This window comes from Trichoplusia ni, chromosome 8 (genome assembly GCF_003590095.1).
Source record: "Trichoplusia ni isolate ovarian cell line Hi5 chromosome 8, tn1, whole genome shotgun sequence".
Taxonomy (NCBI): domain Eukaryota; kingdom Metazoa; phylum Arthropoda; class Insecta; order Lepidoptera; family Noctuidae; genus Trichoplusia; species Trichoplusia ni.
Window position 1 is genome coordinate 904,909 of NC_039485.1, and position 17,597 is coordinate 922,505.

At 34.8% G+C, this 17,597-nt stretch overlaps 2 protein-coding genes across 3 annotated transcripts; both read left to right on the forward strand.

Annotated features, from left to right (window-relative positions):
- The first annotated feature begins 183 nt into the window (after nucleotides 1–183).
- On the forward strand, nucleotides 184–17,340 carry LOC113497009 (glutathione S-transferase 1-1-like). 2 transcript variants are annotated; one of them, XM_026876439.1, is made up of 5 exons: nucleotides 184–272; nucleotides 13,226–13,370; nucleotides 15,893–16,093; nucleotides 16,448–16,653; nucleotides 16,889–17,340. In XM_026876439.1, the coding sequence occupies exons 2-5, from the start codon at nucleotides 13,230–13,232 to the stop codon at nucleotides 16,989–16,991; spliced, it is 651 nt and encodes a 216-aa protein (XP_026732240.1). In that variant the 5' UTR covers nucleotides 184–272; nucleotides 13,226–13,229; the 3' UTR covers nucleotides 16,992–17,340. The 2 variants fall into 2 exon arrangements, with proteins under 2 accessions (XP_026732240.1, XP_026732239.1); XM_026876438.1 differs by lacking the exon at nucleotides 184–272 and adding an exon at nucleotides 3,659–3,779.
- On the forward strand, nucleotides 6,564–10,957 carry LOC113497006. The gene is made up of 2 exons (XM_026876436.1): nucleotides 6,564–7,491; nucleotides 7,959–10,957. The coding sequence occupies exon 2, from the start codon at nucleotides 7,964–7,966 to the stop codon at nucleotides 10,475–10,477; it is 2,514 nt and encodes an 837-aa protein (XP_026732237.1). The 5' UTR covers nucleotides 6,564–7,491; nucleotides 7,959–7,963; the 3' UTR covers nucleotides 10,478–10,957.
- Nucleotides 17,341–17,597: the final 257 nt, after the last annotated feature.

Consider the following 17,597-nt stretch of genomic DNA (forward strand, 5'->3'; position numbering starts at 1 on the left):
TTTGTTACTAATCTTATAGACATTTTCAATATTATTCTCATTAAAAGCTGGATGTGTGTTAAGTTTGTTTAAGAACATATCATAAGTGAACTGAGGAGTAAAATAACAAACCCATTGGCTGGCGGGAGGTCTGTTTTGTCCTCGACATGCGTCATGCCTTCGACGCAACTATAAAATAGTTGACCTCCCCCTCTCGCAGTTATTCAGTCCCACTGTTCCACAACGGCGGCACGTCGTGTAGTGTTAACCAAAAATAACTAGTTCCAATAAACGTAAGTCGTTTTTTATACTGTTATTTTAGTTGTGTCACAAAAAAAGTTATAAAAAGGTATTTTGCAGCAGCTTCAAATAAACAAGAAATTTCTTGCCCAATTAAGAGATAATTGTGATAATGGATTGAAATTAAATATTTTTTTCTGTCGTAATTAAAGTAAAATAAAAAAATACTTTCCACTATTTATTTTAATTAAAAGCTTATACGGGTAATACTCCATAGATATGTAGGTATATTCATGAAGGGTAGCATTCACTAATTGGCATTTAGCGACAAGTTTATCGGTTCTCGAGTGTTTGTATAGTAAAGTATTACATGGTTTTCGTAATCCTAATTTCCATAGCTATCAAACCTTTTTGTTACTTATTGTTTCTTTTAGTATTTATCCATTGATAATTATTTAATTAGTCGCGCCTATTTTTACACGCCTGCACACGATTTTATGTCACATAACTAGGTACATTAACAGAAACTTTATTACGCTTATAATATTAATATTGCTACTGTTATATTTGACGGACACAACCCACACGGTATTTCTGCAATTAATTTCCTAGATGAAGTGAAAGTTATCGAAACTAAACCAGTCCATTTGAGCCCGACGGAAAAAGATAACACTTCCCACGTTTTATTTGTATTAATTTAAACGATAAAATGTATCACATAGATATATTTGCATTGTACCCGCTAACGAAGAGTCTTGTAGAATTTTAATGGTAGCATTTAACATAGATAGCTACATTACTAGAATAACAATATTGAGTAGATAAGTATAGAGATCCTTGTTCTGCTGCTGTAACACACAGTTACGGATCTAGGATTGTGGTTAGGATTTACTCTATAAATTAATACTTACTAAACAAAACTTCTTCAAGTTTACAAGTTAAATCATTGGACATTTTAACTGGCCTACCGAAGGTAATCAAAGACAAATTACCATACATAATTTAAACGCAATTGGAGGGTTTTGTTCATTTAGCCTTTTCTCAACCCTGCTTCGTAGATGTGTAGTAATAGGGACAATAGGGTAATCAACCATAGTTTTCGATTGTCTTGGGTGAGGCAAATCTTGAGACCCTGAGTATAATGATTAAGTGCATGAAAGGTAATTTACCTACTAAACAAACACAAAATGATTATTTATTTTTTATTATCTCTTTTACACAATTGAACACGTAATCTTGTATTTTCTTTGCATTAAGTACTCAATCAACACCATGTACCTAAACACTCTTTAAGTTAAGACCTGTGTAGGTAATTTAGAACTTATATCGAAGAGTCTAGACGCAGTAGTAGTATCAGTCTAGACAATACAATTTGCCCCAAGATTTGGCACAGAAGACATAAAAGGAGACGAAAGTATGTCTTATGCTTAAGTATTGGCGTTTACTAGGCTAGGAGCTTTATCATTACCACCGTACATGGTCTTTTTTTAACAATTATGAATGTTTATTATAAAACAAAATAGATATCTCTACTTATGAAAAACGTGAGGCAGGCACTCGAGCCAGCACGCCCGCTTCGTCCGACTTCGCTCAGCGCCGCGGCGCCGGCCGGCGAGTTTATTTGCAAGCGTATCTAAACGCACACAAACATAAATACACACAGCTGTGTTTTACAATGATTATCTCATCGAAATCGGTTTTACCCAAACCTGTAATGTACTATTCACGTTCAATACAAATTATCAAGTATTTGTAACTGTGTCAGGTGTTTAGCGCGTACGAGAATAGCGTGGAATTTAGGATCGTAGTGTCAATAACTCCTGTTAAATGCTCTATCTATTAGTTATGTCTAAATTAACCAGGAATGGACGTACTGATATAATTGACAAATTCGAGCTCTTCGTTAGATAATGATCTCGAAAGGTAGGCAAAGCGACTAGTGCGTTTTGCTAGGAGTTGCCGCTTCGAGTCCTGTGTGACGTTAAAAAGTTCCATTTTATTCGATACATTAAATTGCAAAAAAACTGACAGGTTTATTAGTAATTGTCGCGTCCTATTTATACACAAATGATTTGTTTTAATTAACACAGATTCATTATTAAAATCCATGACATTTACCACTATTATTAGATTCACAGCCCACAGGTGATGGAAACAAAACATTGCGCTTATAATTTATGATTGCAATCATTAAACTCGTATAGCATCATGATTGTATAATTTTCATAATAGTTCCCGCGATCAAGGTCGCGTCGGCCGGACACAGTTTCCCACATATTTTGCTAGAAAAACTAGCTTCATTTTTGCAAGTCATTCTGACATGAAACAATGTTACTGTGTTACTCATTAGATGCTACGTTCGGTTATTTTAGGACATGGATCCAATAGAGTTAATGAATTTGTTAGTAATTCAGAACATGTTTATTCCACCGCTCTTTTCTAGAGCGCTGTTTAGATAAATTGAATGTTTAGATAAATGTGAGTTTTATAATAAGTTTGGAGCTATTTTTGTTACTAATAAGACTCTTCTAAGAAATGAGATGCATATTCCAGCTGAATTTAAGCTTGCGGCTTGAATTTTAGCCATATTTTCGTTGATTTATTTATCTATCTATATAAGTACCTAAGTAATTAATCCAGAAAAAATCTACTTGGAGCGTAAGTACATTCTAAGCTTACTGACTTCAATACGAGATCTAGTTTTAAAAAAATATGAAAGGTACAATAAACTTCTTCTAAATATATATGCAAGATACGTTTGAGTCTTAACGAAAACAAAACATTGTTAGCTTGTACACACACAGTACGTTCAATAATAACATTGGCCCGTCAATTTAAAAGCTATTACACGCATGGCCCGCTAACGATGTCAGCGCTTTAATTAAACCTCGTAATATCAAAAGGCACATAATAAATGAATAAGTCACTTAAAGTATCAAATATCTACAACTATTAACAACTGTTTCAACAAAAAACAATATCAATTTGAAAGTAATTTACGTAAAACGTCTATTTTTGTAATGGACACCTGTTATTAGACTGATTGTTAGATGACACGACATGTTTCTATGTCCATTCTATGTTTTAATCGTAATAATGTACCTAACTAAAATTGAATACTTTATGTAAAGTTTGGTTATAACAAGACTGACAAACGTGGAAGGAAAAAAAGTCGTCTATATGAAAACGGCAAGGATCAATCAATGTTTAAACTTTCTTAATGTAGGAAGAGGCCTGTGCCCAGCCGTGGGACATAATACCTGGTTAAATAAAGATTTAATATCCAACCAACCAAGTATAATAATGAAACCGTTGACACTCTTTGTATAAGTATTTCTTTGATGGAGGCCTTTAAATGGATAAAGAAAAAAATTAGTCAGTTTTATGTACCTGTCAATATTTGATTTATGTCTAATAACTACTATTGTTGATCTTATAACTCCGATTATTATTAATGTTCAGTGTTCCTAGACTTAAAGTTAGAATTCTTTTACATTTAATAAATAAAGAATACCGAATTAAATAGCGACGATGGCTGGCGAATCAGAAAATGTTGTAAGGTTGTATTTTTATCGATCTTAGTCCGACATTAGCCTAAAAGCACTAAACATATTTGTCACGACCTGCCCTAAACATGCGATGGTTTCCCAGAATGGTATTTTTATCAGACCTCGTAATCTTTCTTGTGTAATCTTTCATTCGTCACAGGCATTACTCAACACTTCAATTTTATGATTGACTAGCTGTTGCCCGCGACTTCGTCCGCGTGGTTAGAAGATATAAGTTATAATTTATACCTGCCTTCTATCTATCTATATCTATTGTAGGATTCAGTCAGCGTTTGCAATGTAAGCGCAAAAAATGAATTTTTTTACGACCTCACATTAGAAACCTCAAAAATTGTAGCCTATGTGTTATTCTGATGAATAAGCTATATTGTGGTAAAGTTTCATTCAAATCCATTCAGTAGTTTTTACGTGAAAGAGTAACAAACATCCATACATCCATACTTACAAACTTTCGCCTTTATAATAGTAGTAGGATAGGGAGTGTCAAAGTCATCATGGCATTTTATTATTACTAACAGAAGGTGGAGTCCCGTGGGGTAGTAGGTCAGCCCGTCATAACTTACGAATTACCTCCGACATCTGGCAAACTCTCTTTGCCATAGTTTTTGTCCTGCACAGAATGCACTATTGACCAAGTTTTTAGGGAGTCCGTGTTGACCGCTATCTCCGCATAAGCTCCAGACAATCTTTTTTTCGTTTTTGCTCGTATCAACATCGCCACGTCAATATCCCCAGTAAAACCACCTTACCTACAAATTGTATAGTTATCTTAGAGCTGGGTAGTAAGACTTTAATCCGGTCGTAAAACATTAAGTCATGTTTGTACATTTATGATGACTAGACATATGACAACTGTTGTCACCAGGGATTTAGTCACCGCGTGTGTCCTTTATCTTTTCGTAATCAGCACTGCTACCTATTTTAGTTTTGAAAATCACTCAATGATGTGCAGAATGTGATATCGATAAAATGAATCGTGGAAGATACGCTAATATAACATGCATCACACCACTTTATGATATGTTTGTAAACTAGGTATTTATTTCAAGCTCATATGAAGTGGACATGATGTCATATTTAGTACCTATTCAATTGACAGATAGGCACATGGGCAGAAGTATACACAACAATAAATAGTATCAGCCCATATAAGTCCAAATGCTGAGCAAGTGTCTTCAAAATACTTCAAATACAAAGTTCTCCCAAAGTGCTCTTCAATTTTTTTTAATTAACAGCCAAATTTGCACCTCCGAAAACCACCAACCTTTGCTTCCAATTAAAGGAACCTATTTGTAATTAAAACTGTAAAAGTAATATCCTCGATCATTCGAACTGACCTTCCCTTTTGTCACGTTCATTGAATTTTGGTGAACGGCTTCCGTATACTGAAGCCTTCGTATTTGGTCAATTCACTTCAGTTCGATTGACTGTTCCTATTGTTGAAGGCTACGACCATACTAACATAGCCAACAATGCAAATAACAAAAGAGTATATTTCAATAAACCTGCAAATCAATAAAAAAACGTTTGATGAAAGTAGAGCGGCAGGTGTGAAAAAATGCAAAATTCTCAGGAGCATTAAGTTGGTTTTTATCATTATTAACAACGGAGTACTGGAAATCTACTTAGAAAATCGAGTGCAAAGAGAAGCATGACAAATGGCAAAAAATCTGAAGGATCTCTTGTAATTCCGGGTGTTCTGTAGGGTTCAATACTAGGCCCTTTTTTGTTTCTCTTTATATTTATAAATGACAATTAATGAATACACTTTCATGGGGAGAATTACAATATTATTATTTACTATTATTTGCTGCCGACGAAAATAAATGATTTCGTTGCATTTAAAATTAAGTTTTTAAGATAGTTTTTTTTCCTACACGAATCCCTATAATGAAAATAGTTAAGTACTTAGTTCTTTGCAGCAGAAATTGAAAATAGTTTTTGGATACTAAAACATGTTCAGCTACTCTTCTTCGGTGAAAAGAGTTGTCCTTGTAGCGAGTATAAAAGAAACTAGTTTTTCAAGATTTCGAGTAATCATTTACATAATCTCTATATATATAAAAATGAAACGCTGTTCGTTAGTCTCACTAAAACTCGAGAACGGCTGAACCGATTTGGCTTTTTTTAGTCTTGAACTATTCGTAATAGTCCAGGGAAGGTTTAAACGGTGAGGAAAAAGGAAAAAAATGCGGAAATTATGAAAAAAATAACAAATTTAATTTACTAAGGTAAAGGCACCATATTTGGGTATTGTAGAAAAGAACGCTGTTATCAAAGCAATTTACAAGTTACTTCTGTCTGCAAGGTACATTATTCAATTAACAATTTAGCTGTTCACGTTTATATGAGCAAATTATGCTTTAGTGTGTATACGTTTTCAAATAATCGGTCAGTTTAAGGCTAACATTTACTCGAATGCACGCTTCATACCAAATAATGTTTAAGATGATAATTTTATACTGCGTGACTATTTGTTTAGTTTGAAATATTGGAAGGGTTACATTTTTATCGAAAACACATACATAATTATGTAACTTTTGAGTACTTCTTCAAGAAACGACTAGAAAACAAGTTTTTGAAATACATTTTGTGTCACTCTCGCCACCTCCTTTCGTTTACAGTTTATACACTCAGAATTAGGAACCAAATGCATTGGAGTTAGAATTTAAAAATTGTAATAAGGTTCTTTATATTTTTCACTATTTAACATTTTTACAGTCAAACTGTGAGTATATTTCAAAATTAAGATAAATAACACTTCTAAAAAAATAGCCAATTCTCTACTTAATTTATGTTCTTTTAAGTTATAATGAAGACACCGCGGAAATAGGTGCCTTTACCTTACTCCACCTACTTTCATGTCAAACGTTTGACATATTTTGATGTCTGTCATATTGTGAAAAGTAAATTAAAAGAAGTTTTTATTGTTTTCCATATAATATAGCCAGCGTAGCTGTCACTTAGATTCTACTTGATCAGGTATCTTCACAATAAAACTATAACCATGCCTAGAAAGAGGTGAATCTTCCCCAACGTCCCAAAGGAGCTTAAAAAATTGAGGAGAGACAGAAGAACATCAGGCTGCAAGTCGCTCCGTAGAAATTGTGTTTGATTTCTCAGGGTATTTATGGCTTGTTCTCAAAAAAGTGGCACTGTAACCTGCCGTACAGTTTTTGTAAGAAATTTTTATTTTTTTCTTAAGAGATGTATATAATTTTGTTAAGTATTTTATTTAAAGATACTTTTTACACAGAGGCTATGTAATTTTATGGAATTTAATAGTACATACTAACTACAAATTGAATTTAATGTATTTGTTTCTCTGTGACCTGGCGTGTCCAAACACGACTTGTGGCACTTTAAAGTAAAATAAAAATATATTCGGTTTAAAATAAATTTAAAAATGTTTAAAACTAAAGTCTTGTATATGATTAATTTTAAGCTAACATAGACCATATTTATATTATAAACCTAATTTCAAAGTTATTCACGAAAAACAAATGTCCAACGTTATTTTCTCTATAACCTGTGCTTGCACACAATCGCACGGCACTCGTATACTGTGACGTCCTCGATGTCCCTTCCCCGCCCAGACGCACCCGCCAGTATCGAGCAAACCACCGACAGGACTGTACGCGTTTTGATTATTGGCAGTTTTAGAAAAAGAAGATCGAAAAACATCAGTCGGAGTTTGTAATTGGTATGTTATCTTTATTCTGTCTCTAATATTATTGTTAATGGTTAAGTTGATTTTGAATTGCGTTTATTTAAATATAATATTCAATGCACCTTTCCTAATAGCATAGGTATAAACTTCTGAATTGGAACCGTTACGCTGTTATAAGATGTTAACAGTCATATTCTCATTAACCTGTGTGTCTTTAACCTGCTTGGAAAGCACAGGTTAAAGACACACAGACCAGGTTAAAGAGACTTTTCTTAATTTCCTTCAATTTTAAATTATAATCAAGTTTCTATTTCATGCAAATAAGCAACATATGCATGGTTCTATTCTTGTTGTATGTGTATGTGTTAAAACAATACATTTAAACTTATTTGGGTACTTAGTTATTGCATTTTCAATTTGTCGTAGAAGCAATGTGTGCAATGTGTGCAATAATTACGGCTCATATTGTTCCGAGGTTTATTTATATTTTCATTTTTAAGGTAAAATGCCAAAACGAAAGAGTAAGACAAAAGAAGAAATCTTAGCTAGGAAAAGAGAACTTGAAAGAAAGAGGTACGAAAAAATAAAAAACAACCCGGATCTTTACGCAAAATACAAAGAAAGAAATAAAGAAAAGTACGAGAAACGTAAAAAAGAGGGTAAGGTTACGTCTATAGATAAATTGCCAGCGAGAGACCAAAGAATGTTAAGAAAAAAATGGAGAGAAGACGCAAAAAAATCATATCAACGCAAAAAAGAAGCAAAAGCAAGGATACAACTCTTTCTTGAGTGCAACAGTCCACCTTCCAGTGATATAGAAAATATCAATCCCGAAAATATTGGAGGCAGTAACGGAAATTACCCTGAAAGCCTGGGCAAATCTGAGTGTGGAAGAATCACTAGGTCCTACCTCAGGTCAAGAGATGTTAGTCCAGCAAGTTCATATGTCTCATCGGTAAATTCAGCTGAAATTGTCTCTCCCAGTGCTCAACGTTTAGTTAGAAAGCTGAGATATAAAAAAGACAAAGAAATTGCATCCTTAAGACTCCAACTGCAATCAGTAAAAAAAGTTAATGATGCCTTTAGAAAAAAACTATCCAGACTTCAATCATTAAATGCAAATATTTACGACCCAGCTTTACCTGGCACTAGCCGTGATGACTCAACGGAAGAAGCTTTGTTGCAGTCGTATAAGAATGAGAAATCGTACAAAATTAAACAAATAATATCAGCAAGTCTTCAACAACAATTCAAATCTGCAAAATTACACAGAAAATTTAAGACAATGTTTAGAAAAAGGGATTTACCCAAGAAACAATCAGTGTTGAAAAAGAAGAAGGATGTAAAAACGTTTCTGTCGGACGATGAAAATAGTAGCTGCACGGCTGGAAAAAAAGAGTACGTCAAGAAGGAAGGTATAAAGGTACAAAAACGATATTTAAATGATTCTCTGGGTAATCTTCATAAAAAATTCAATTCGTCCCAACCCTATATTTTGAGCTTTGCTACTTTTTGTCGATTTAGACCATTTTGGATTTTACCTGCTTCTAAAAGACCAAAAGAAATGTGTCTTTGTGTGATTCACGAAAATTTTCAACTCATAGTATCTGCACTTCACAAACACCAAATTATAGCGCCAAAGGATGCTACTAATCTGCTGAAAACAATTTGCTGCAATGTATATAATGCTAGATGTTTATTCCGAGATTGCATCAACTGTAATGATAATGTTATTCAATATCTGGTATATGACGATGCTACTGACTTTTACTATTGGTCATGGAACTCTAAAACTGAAACTATAGTACAAAACGGTTGCAATAAGACAATAAGATTAGTTAAGAAAGAAAAAATGAAGACAAAACCAAAAGAAGCTATAAAACTTTTCGAAGATATGATAGATAAATATATGAAACACTGTGGAAGAATGGTGAGTCAGCAAGAAGCAATAAAAGAAATAAAAGAACAGCTGAAACCTGAGGAAGCTGTAATCCACGTTGATTATTCAGAAAACTATAAATGCTCATATGCAAAAGAAATCCAATCGGCACATTTTGGAGCTAGTAAGCCGCAAATCACTATTCACACCAGTGTACTTTATTTTTTTGACGTGAATATGCAGAAACAAACACAATGCTTTGCCACGTTTAGTCCGAATCTCAGACATGATACTGCAGCTGTATGGGCTCATATGGATCCCATAATAGATTACTTAAAAGCACATTCACCACAAATAACAACTTTTCATATAGTGTCGGATTCTGCAACCAGTCAATATAGAAATTACAAGATATATTATGTTATTACAGCTCTAAGATGGAACTACCCTCAACTGAAATGTGTAACATGGAACTACTCTGAATCTGGACACGGCAAAGGAGCTCCAGATGGAGTCGGAGCTGTTATAAAGCGTACTGCTGATTCATGTGTTAACCATGGAGCTGATGTGCCAGATTTTGAAAGTTTTTCCCGTTTATTAACGCAAAACCTAAAAAATGTTGTAACTGAAACTGTTTCCGATTATAAGATTTTTGAAAAAGATTTGTTACTCCCTGATAAGTTACAACCATTTAAAGGTACCCAACAAGTCCACCAAATTGTATGGTGTAATTCTAGAAGCACGTCTGTTGTTTTAAGACGTCTTAGTTGTACCAAAGAAACGTGCTTAACTGAGGCTGAATACTGTAAGCATGGAAAACACCTTGGCTTTCATAATGTTCTCGTCTCGACACCGAAGCCAAAACGTAAAAAAACAAAAGAATCTTCTATGAAGCAAACTCCTCGACATGTAAAGACTCGCCTGGACTTCTTTGATGTTTCAGATGACAATGACGAGTTTGTTGCTCCTGAAACAGATCTTTCTGTACCTGTAGATGATATAAGTGTTACAACGCTTCATAGATCTACACCATTTTCAGCACTTTCCGAAATAGAATTGCCATCTGAACTTCGAAGAAGTACCTTAGACAACATTTTAAGTCAAAATGTGGCTGATTTTTCAGATGACGAGATATTTTAAGGTTTACTCTATTTTCATTGTTCCGTACCCAAAGGGTGTCCGTCCGTCCGTCTGTCACCCGGCTGTATCACAAGAACTGTGAGAGTTAAACAGTTAAAATTTTCACAGAGATGGCATATTTCCCATATCCCATACTTCAGAAATGACTTTTGTGTGTCCGTTTTATGGGCAATGGTACGGAACCTTCCATACGCGTGTCCGGCTCGAACTTGGCTGTTTTTATTTTGTTTATTACACACAAAGATTTTTTGTTTATTTGCACAAGGTAAGCGTAAGTTGGTAACTAAAGAAAAACGTTTTTTACGACTGATTACTTAAGACTGATTAATTAAGTACTTGAATATAACTATTTTAGTTATGGGAATAATTATTTTATGTTGATATCACCTATGTCGATAAGTGTTAAGATCAGATTTTTTTATAGCTCAGAAAGAGTAGTTTTGATTGTTTTTTTTTAAATAAATGCTGATTTAACAAGAATCCGTTGTTATTTTTTCAGTAACCTGTTTGACTCTCTTTCACTTGTCAGTATTTTCTCATTATCCTGTGCCATGTCTCTTTAACCTGTGCACTGTATTTTTTAATTAGCTTTTTTTAATAAGGGAATGCACATAATGAGTTCCCTTTTCATTATTCCTTACCAGAAAAATACCTCAAACAGATTTCTACAGGAAAAACCTAAAATTTCTCAAAGTCTATATTTTTTGTCGAAATGTGCCACATTTTTGAGAACGACCCTTATGCATCTGCTTCTAAATCTCAAGAGACAAGTTCAGAACATGGTGCGCAACTGTCAGCTGATCGTGAACGTCACGCATTGTATCTTGAGCCGGAGACGTTTACTGATAGAGAATTATGCTTGAATTCCCAGCGAATTCGCACATCTACTAATAGGTCTTTTGAAACAAGTGATGAATGTGATGTCAACAGTTTGACCGAGATTATCATGAGTTAGAAAGTGAGATAGAAAGAATTACTGGAGAGCGGCCTGAAGAGAACGAAAAACAGCACAACGAACGTTTGAATTCTGATCGCCTTCGACATTCACTGAACAATGTCGAAATCATCTGACGTATCGGATGTGTCTCAAAATATCGCCGTAAGGCTTGGCGGCCTTCCATAATGTTGGTAAGGGACGGAGAGCATTTACGCATTTCGGAAGCATTCCGCCATCGGATATGGTTCAACATTTTTCATATTTTCATATTATATACAAAAATTGGAACATGGTATTGCAGCAGTGATTTTTAATACATTCAGTGTTAGGGTAGGTTTGAGACGGCTACTTTAGAGGGAGGAGATGGTCTTTTACCAGTTTTTCAAAGGTGCTGAGTGTTTGACTCTTTTTTATTAGTGCAGGGAGTTTGTTCGACAAGCACACACCTTGCACGGTGAAAGACCTGTCGAAGAATCCTGTGGAGTGAGGTGGCCTCTTAGGTCGCAAATTTTCCGTTGAGCTCAGGCATCGTGAACGTGTGTCATTAAGGAACTGGAAACATTTTTTAGACGTAATTCAGACACGTGATCATATTTGCTTAAACCAAATATGAATCTTATGAAAAATTCTGAAAAAGCTCGAGTTAATCTAGCTGTGCCTCATGAATATCAAGATAGTTGTCGTCACAATAATCGAGGATGGGAAGCAAATTTAATCACAAAACTTGCTAACAAGTCCTCACTCCATTAGACGATTTTGTTTGAGTATATACAAAGTGACGACTTGACCGCCGTTCAAAAAAAAGTAACATGGCTTTCTATTAGTAAAATAATTACCGAAATCGGTTCAGTATATGTTGAGATTACCCCACAACAACGTCACAAACTCAAAATTGTACCTCTTTTAATATTATCAAAAATTAAAACCTTAAGTTTTATCTTCCCCATATGCACATAACCTACATATACCTATTAATGTTATAAAGCTGAAGAGTTTGTCAGTCTGAACGCGCTAATTTCAGAAACTACGTAGCGTGGACTCTAAAAACCTAATCCAATTTTAAAAAAAAAACGTAACTTATATTTTCTAACCACGCGGACGAAGTCGCGGGTAACAGCTAGTTACAAACTAAAAAAAACAGCAACAGGTTATTGAACTACGTAAGAGTTTTAAATCGTGCTTTGGTCTGTTGTTTGAAATTGTGAAACAAGTGTTAGAGCTTTGTGAAAGCTTGTTTTTACAAAGGATTAAGATTGTTATCCTCTATAGTTGCTTCTACCTGCTTATGGCAGACCTTGAGCCACGTTTTGGGTCAAATGTGGCCTTCAAGGAGAATGCGTCCTCTTGCAAGGACATAAAGGCAATTTATTTTTCTCTTTCTTGTTTCTGTGTTAGCAATTTGGCGAAACCTTTTTGGAATGTCAGGATCGTTCTACACAGATTTTATCGCGGCTATATTTATCCATTCGTCATATTATTTGCCAGTAATGTTTGCTCGAATTCGATAAGGACTTGAAATAATTGCCAGGTAATTCGAAAATGTAGCTGTAAAGAGAACCGTTTTAAGCGTCATAGAAACTGCAAAAATCCTTTTCCACTCCTCCCTAAATTATTATTACATATTGTTGTTGTTCTTTTCCACTATTAGAAGTGGAAAAGAACAACATTTATTCGTCTGTACACAACTGTCATTATAGCCATTCGTTTAAGTCCTATTTGCTAAGTAACATTCAATAGTTTATCACGCAACAGTTTTCAAACCTTCACCATCGTTTTATAATCTAACATGGTGTTATGTATGTTGTCCACAGAAACATGCCCATAGACCTGTACTACGTTCCCGGCTCTGCCCCCTGCCGGGCTGTGCTCCTCACGGCGAAGGCGCTCAACCTCAACCTGAACCTCAAGCTGGTGGATCTTCACCACGGGGAACACCTGAAGCCTGAATACATCAAGGTAAGGCAGTTTTGGCAAATGGAAGGATAGGAATAGTTCAAAATCAAGTCAACGTATAGCTTCATAGCACACAGTTTATGACGTTAGAATTTAGACTTCAGATTTTAGATTTTTTTTTTCCTATTCACTATTCATGGAAGAAGACAGCAAAATATACCTGCAATAATAGATAATTTTGAAATTAAGTAACTGTACAGTTGCTAGTTTGTACATCATCATTTTCTAATACTTGTTTTATACCCGTTGAGTTATTTGAATAAAGGCATAATAAAAAGATCGTACATTTATGTCTTAGTTTCATTGTCAGAAGAATTTAATTCTAAATTATATGACAAGACATACATTAAAAAGAGAGTGAATAAATTGGAGAGCGGAGCGTGGATACTGTATTTCATTTCTTGATGGACTTTTTGTAAACATTTTCCGTGATTAAGTATTAAAGTTACGTGGTATTTATGGCACTAATTGCAAATAAATATGTAGAGCTAACGTTTCCTGTTGAAACTGATTTAAATTAATTGGTTATTGTTTCCATACATACAAACATAGAGCAACGTGTTGTTTACTTTGCTTTGTTTATTTATCAGAATAATCTAATTTAGTGTCTATGAGGAAAAAAAAACTTTATTTAGTGTCGGCAGGTAAAATATATTATATTGAATTATAAAGCTTCTCCTCTGCGCGATCGACTAATGGAAGATCCAAAAATAAATCTAGACATTTGAGCAGGTAGTTTATGACAATATTTACCTACTGAGCAACTGACTTGAATGTTTGTGAAATCCACCTCGATACAAATATTAAATTCTTTACTTCAGAAAATGTTATTTTCTATCTTCATTTGCTACGATTAGATTTTTAGGAAAACTTCTAGATACTTTCTCCTACTTCAAATTCTTTTATAACAGTCTTTAACACTCTTTAGTATTAATCCATTTTCTTATAGAAGTTTTCCTGGCGGAAAGAACATTAAATTCCCAGTCACAAGTCCTCGTTTGGCATATCCATTAACCAACCGTCAGTTCGCGTACGATTTTCTAATCTCATTTCAAAACTGTTAGAAGTGCTCGACGCCCATGGCATGCGGCCAGCATTTCCTATTGAGTTTACTAGCATTGCCAGTCTCATACTTCATTCATGCCATTTTATACTCTAAAACAAACAAGTCACAGTTCAAAATACCTTATAAGCCGTTGAAGGTCGAGCATAGACAGTAAATGATGTAATTCTGCAGTAGGAATTTAAGGGCATTGAACTTTTAAGGGGACACGGTGTGTTTCCATTAAACATAGATTTTGTTCTATTGTTTCATATCATTTATTACTACACGCGATAAGTTCGTTTACCCAGTTATCAACACAGCTTCAGCTTGTTTACTGTAAACGTTTCTTGAACAAATAACAATTATGTTAATCTAGGTCTTAATGTTCAGGGGGCTAATGAAGGCCTAAAAAGTTTCTACTGTTCTTCTTAGATATAATAGTCTACCGAAGAACAGAAGGGAATACAAAGCCCTCACTAAGCGAAATTTCGCAATTTACGATTCAACTGCGGTTAATAAATCGTTTTCACAACGATTTTATTCTTATCGAGGTGGTGTGCTTTTCAATAAATTAAATAAAATACTTTTCTTATCCAACTGTAATAAAACTGAATGTAAGAAAAAAGTTATTATTTTATTTTATATCGGTATAAAAACATCAACACACACAAACATTTATACGGCTAAACACCACTCACTACGAGTAACAACATGTTTTACCACATTTCACAGTATACGCTTTTGCAATAGTTGACAATCTCATAATAATCTGTAACTAATTTTTGGGTGGCCTGGAGTTCTATAGTATAGGCCTAGGCTTAGTTTAAACTCCAGATCTCCCATAAATTGCATTCTTTTGGCAGTTGCTTGCTGACATGATGTTACCGCATAATATAATTTGTGGAGATAAATAAACTTTATTATTATTATAAAAGACAGTCAGTATTTGTATTTCTTTAACTTCGGTTCCTCAGACCCGTTTCGCCACGATATAGAACAAACTTTTTTGTTCATACAAATCTTGTCGGACGAAACAACGACTACGTATTCACCTGACCACTCAAGACAGCCAAAATAAAACCGGTTCTCCCAACATAATTATTTCCAAACTCGTATGTTATGATTCAGTGAACACAGGTTTAGGTGAACAAGTTTTGAAAATGTTTTGTAAAGACGAAATTGTATGATAATGATACACATGACAAACTTTGCCATTTTGGCGTAAAGGACTTTATGGAATACAGTTTTCATGTTGTTTTACTATTTCAGCAAAAGTGTTAAGCTGCATACAATATACTTAAAACCTTATTTATTTTTGTAATGGACAGGATTGTCATTTAAGCGACAACGGTAGACACCGGTCCGAATATAATCACATTATTTCATCTTTCCGTTCGAGTATAAGGAGACATCAACGGACTAATAGCCGTTGGATTTCCGTATTCGATAAAACTGACTCATATTCATGTTTATTCTGCAGATCAACCCCCAACACACAGTGCCCACCCTCGTGGACGATGGTTTCGCGATCTGGGAGTCCCGTGCTATCATCACATACTTGGTCAACAAATACGGCAAGGGCAGCAACCTGTACCCCGAGGAGCCCAAGGCCAGGGCCCTTGTAGACCAGCGCCTCTACTTCGACATCGGCACGATTTACCAGAGATTCGCTGACTATTTCGTAAGTATCAAGTTTTTGTACTTACACATAAGTAAAGGCAATTATATATATAATTTATGAAATGAAAAAATATATCTACTGGTATTTAAAGATTCAAGGTTTTAAATATAAACGCGGATTATTAACAAAAACATTAAATTCAAAAGTCATTGCTGCAATGTATAACTTTTTTAAAACCTCAATGTTCAAATATTGTTAAATATCTGTCAATTACTTATAACTTATAATGTAAACCCAAATCACAAAATGTAAAAAAGATAGTCGTTGAACCTTCATAAACATCTGATGTATAAACCGAAACCTTTATGAAGACGACAAAATTTTTAATCTTATTCCGATTATCCTTGTTTTTAGTACCCACAACTGTTCGGCGGTGCCCCAGCCGACAAGGACAAGCTGGCTAAGATCGAGGATGCCCTGAACCTCCTGAACACGTTCCTGGAGGGACAGAAGTACTCGGCCGGCCCAAACCTGACCGTCGCCGACCTCAGCCTCATCGCCAGCGTCTCCAGCTTCGAAGCTTCCGATATCGACTTCAAGAAGTACTCGAACGTTAAGAGGTACAAATCCCAGATCTTAATGCTTTATAGTCATTGGGTTATATCAGAGATTGATTGTGATTATAAAGATTAATGTTTGTCAATGCCGAAGATATGAATCGACAAAAAATTGTTTTCGTGTTTCGTAGGCTGATAAGACAAAAAAACAATTAAAATTGTTGGTACATGATACATGTTAAACTAGCGTATTGAATTAGTTATATTACCCTGTAACTTACTTTTGATATTTCGACAGATGGTACGAGACAGTCAAGTCTACCGCGCCCGGATACCAGGAGGCCAACGAGAAGGGACTCGACGCCTTCAAGGGTCTGGTCGCCAGCATGATGAAAAAGTAACCGGCGAACACCCGTACCGTGGCATTCGCTCCAATTGTTTATACCGATAACTTAGACGTGCAAATACTTAGGTGACAATTATCAAATGTGGCTGTTGACACCACATTATCTCTCAAATTTCCGTCACCTATCTCTTTTCTAGTTTCATTTTAGTTTTATTGGGACTAAAATACTTGTCGAAAATAAGTTTTAGGATAAATGAAAGGAGCTTATTGTATTTCCGATACACAGTACCAAGCAATGCTGTCACTTTCACAAACTGTTGTTTTTCAAGTTACACTGTTTTACAATCTCAAATTTATTATATTTAAGACTTAGGTTTTAAGGCACCAATAAAAAATAAAACTTATGTTGGGATTTTATTAAGCTTCGTTTTCGGAATGATCCTGTGCTTACGAAAGAGTTCGAAATATTGAGTTGTTCTTTCCTTTACCATTTCGAACACAACCATCCGATATTCCAGCCAGCTGATTACTAAATCGGGCCTGTCAGGACCGCCTGAGTTAGCTTGCGATCCAAGTCAAGTAATTTAAGCTGCCTACGCATACCCCAACATAGTTGGGAAAAGGATAGGCCGATGATGATGATACGATGTTTTAAATTAAA

Coding starts and splice junctions, on each gene's coding strand:
- LOC113497009 (XM_026876438.1), top strand. CDS start 3,751: ATGGCTGGCGAATCAGAAAATGTTGTAAG. Junction 3,780..13,225: donor GAATCAGAAAATGTTGTAAG/GTTGTATTTTTA, acceptor TGTTGTCCACAG/AAACATGCCCATAGACCTGT. Junction 13,371..15,892: donor TGAAGCCTGAATACATCAAG/GTAAGGCAGTTT, acceptor TTTATTCTGCAG/ATCAACCCCCAACACACAGT.
- LOC113497006 (XM_026876436.1), top strand. CDS start 7,964: ATGCCAAAACGAAAGAGTAAGACAAAAGAAGAAATCTTAGCTAGGAAA.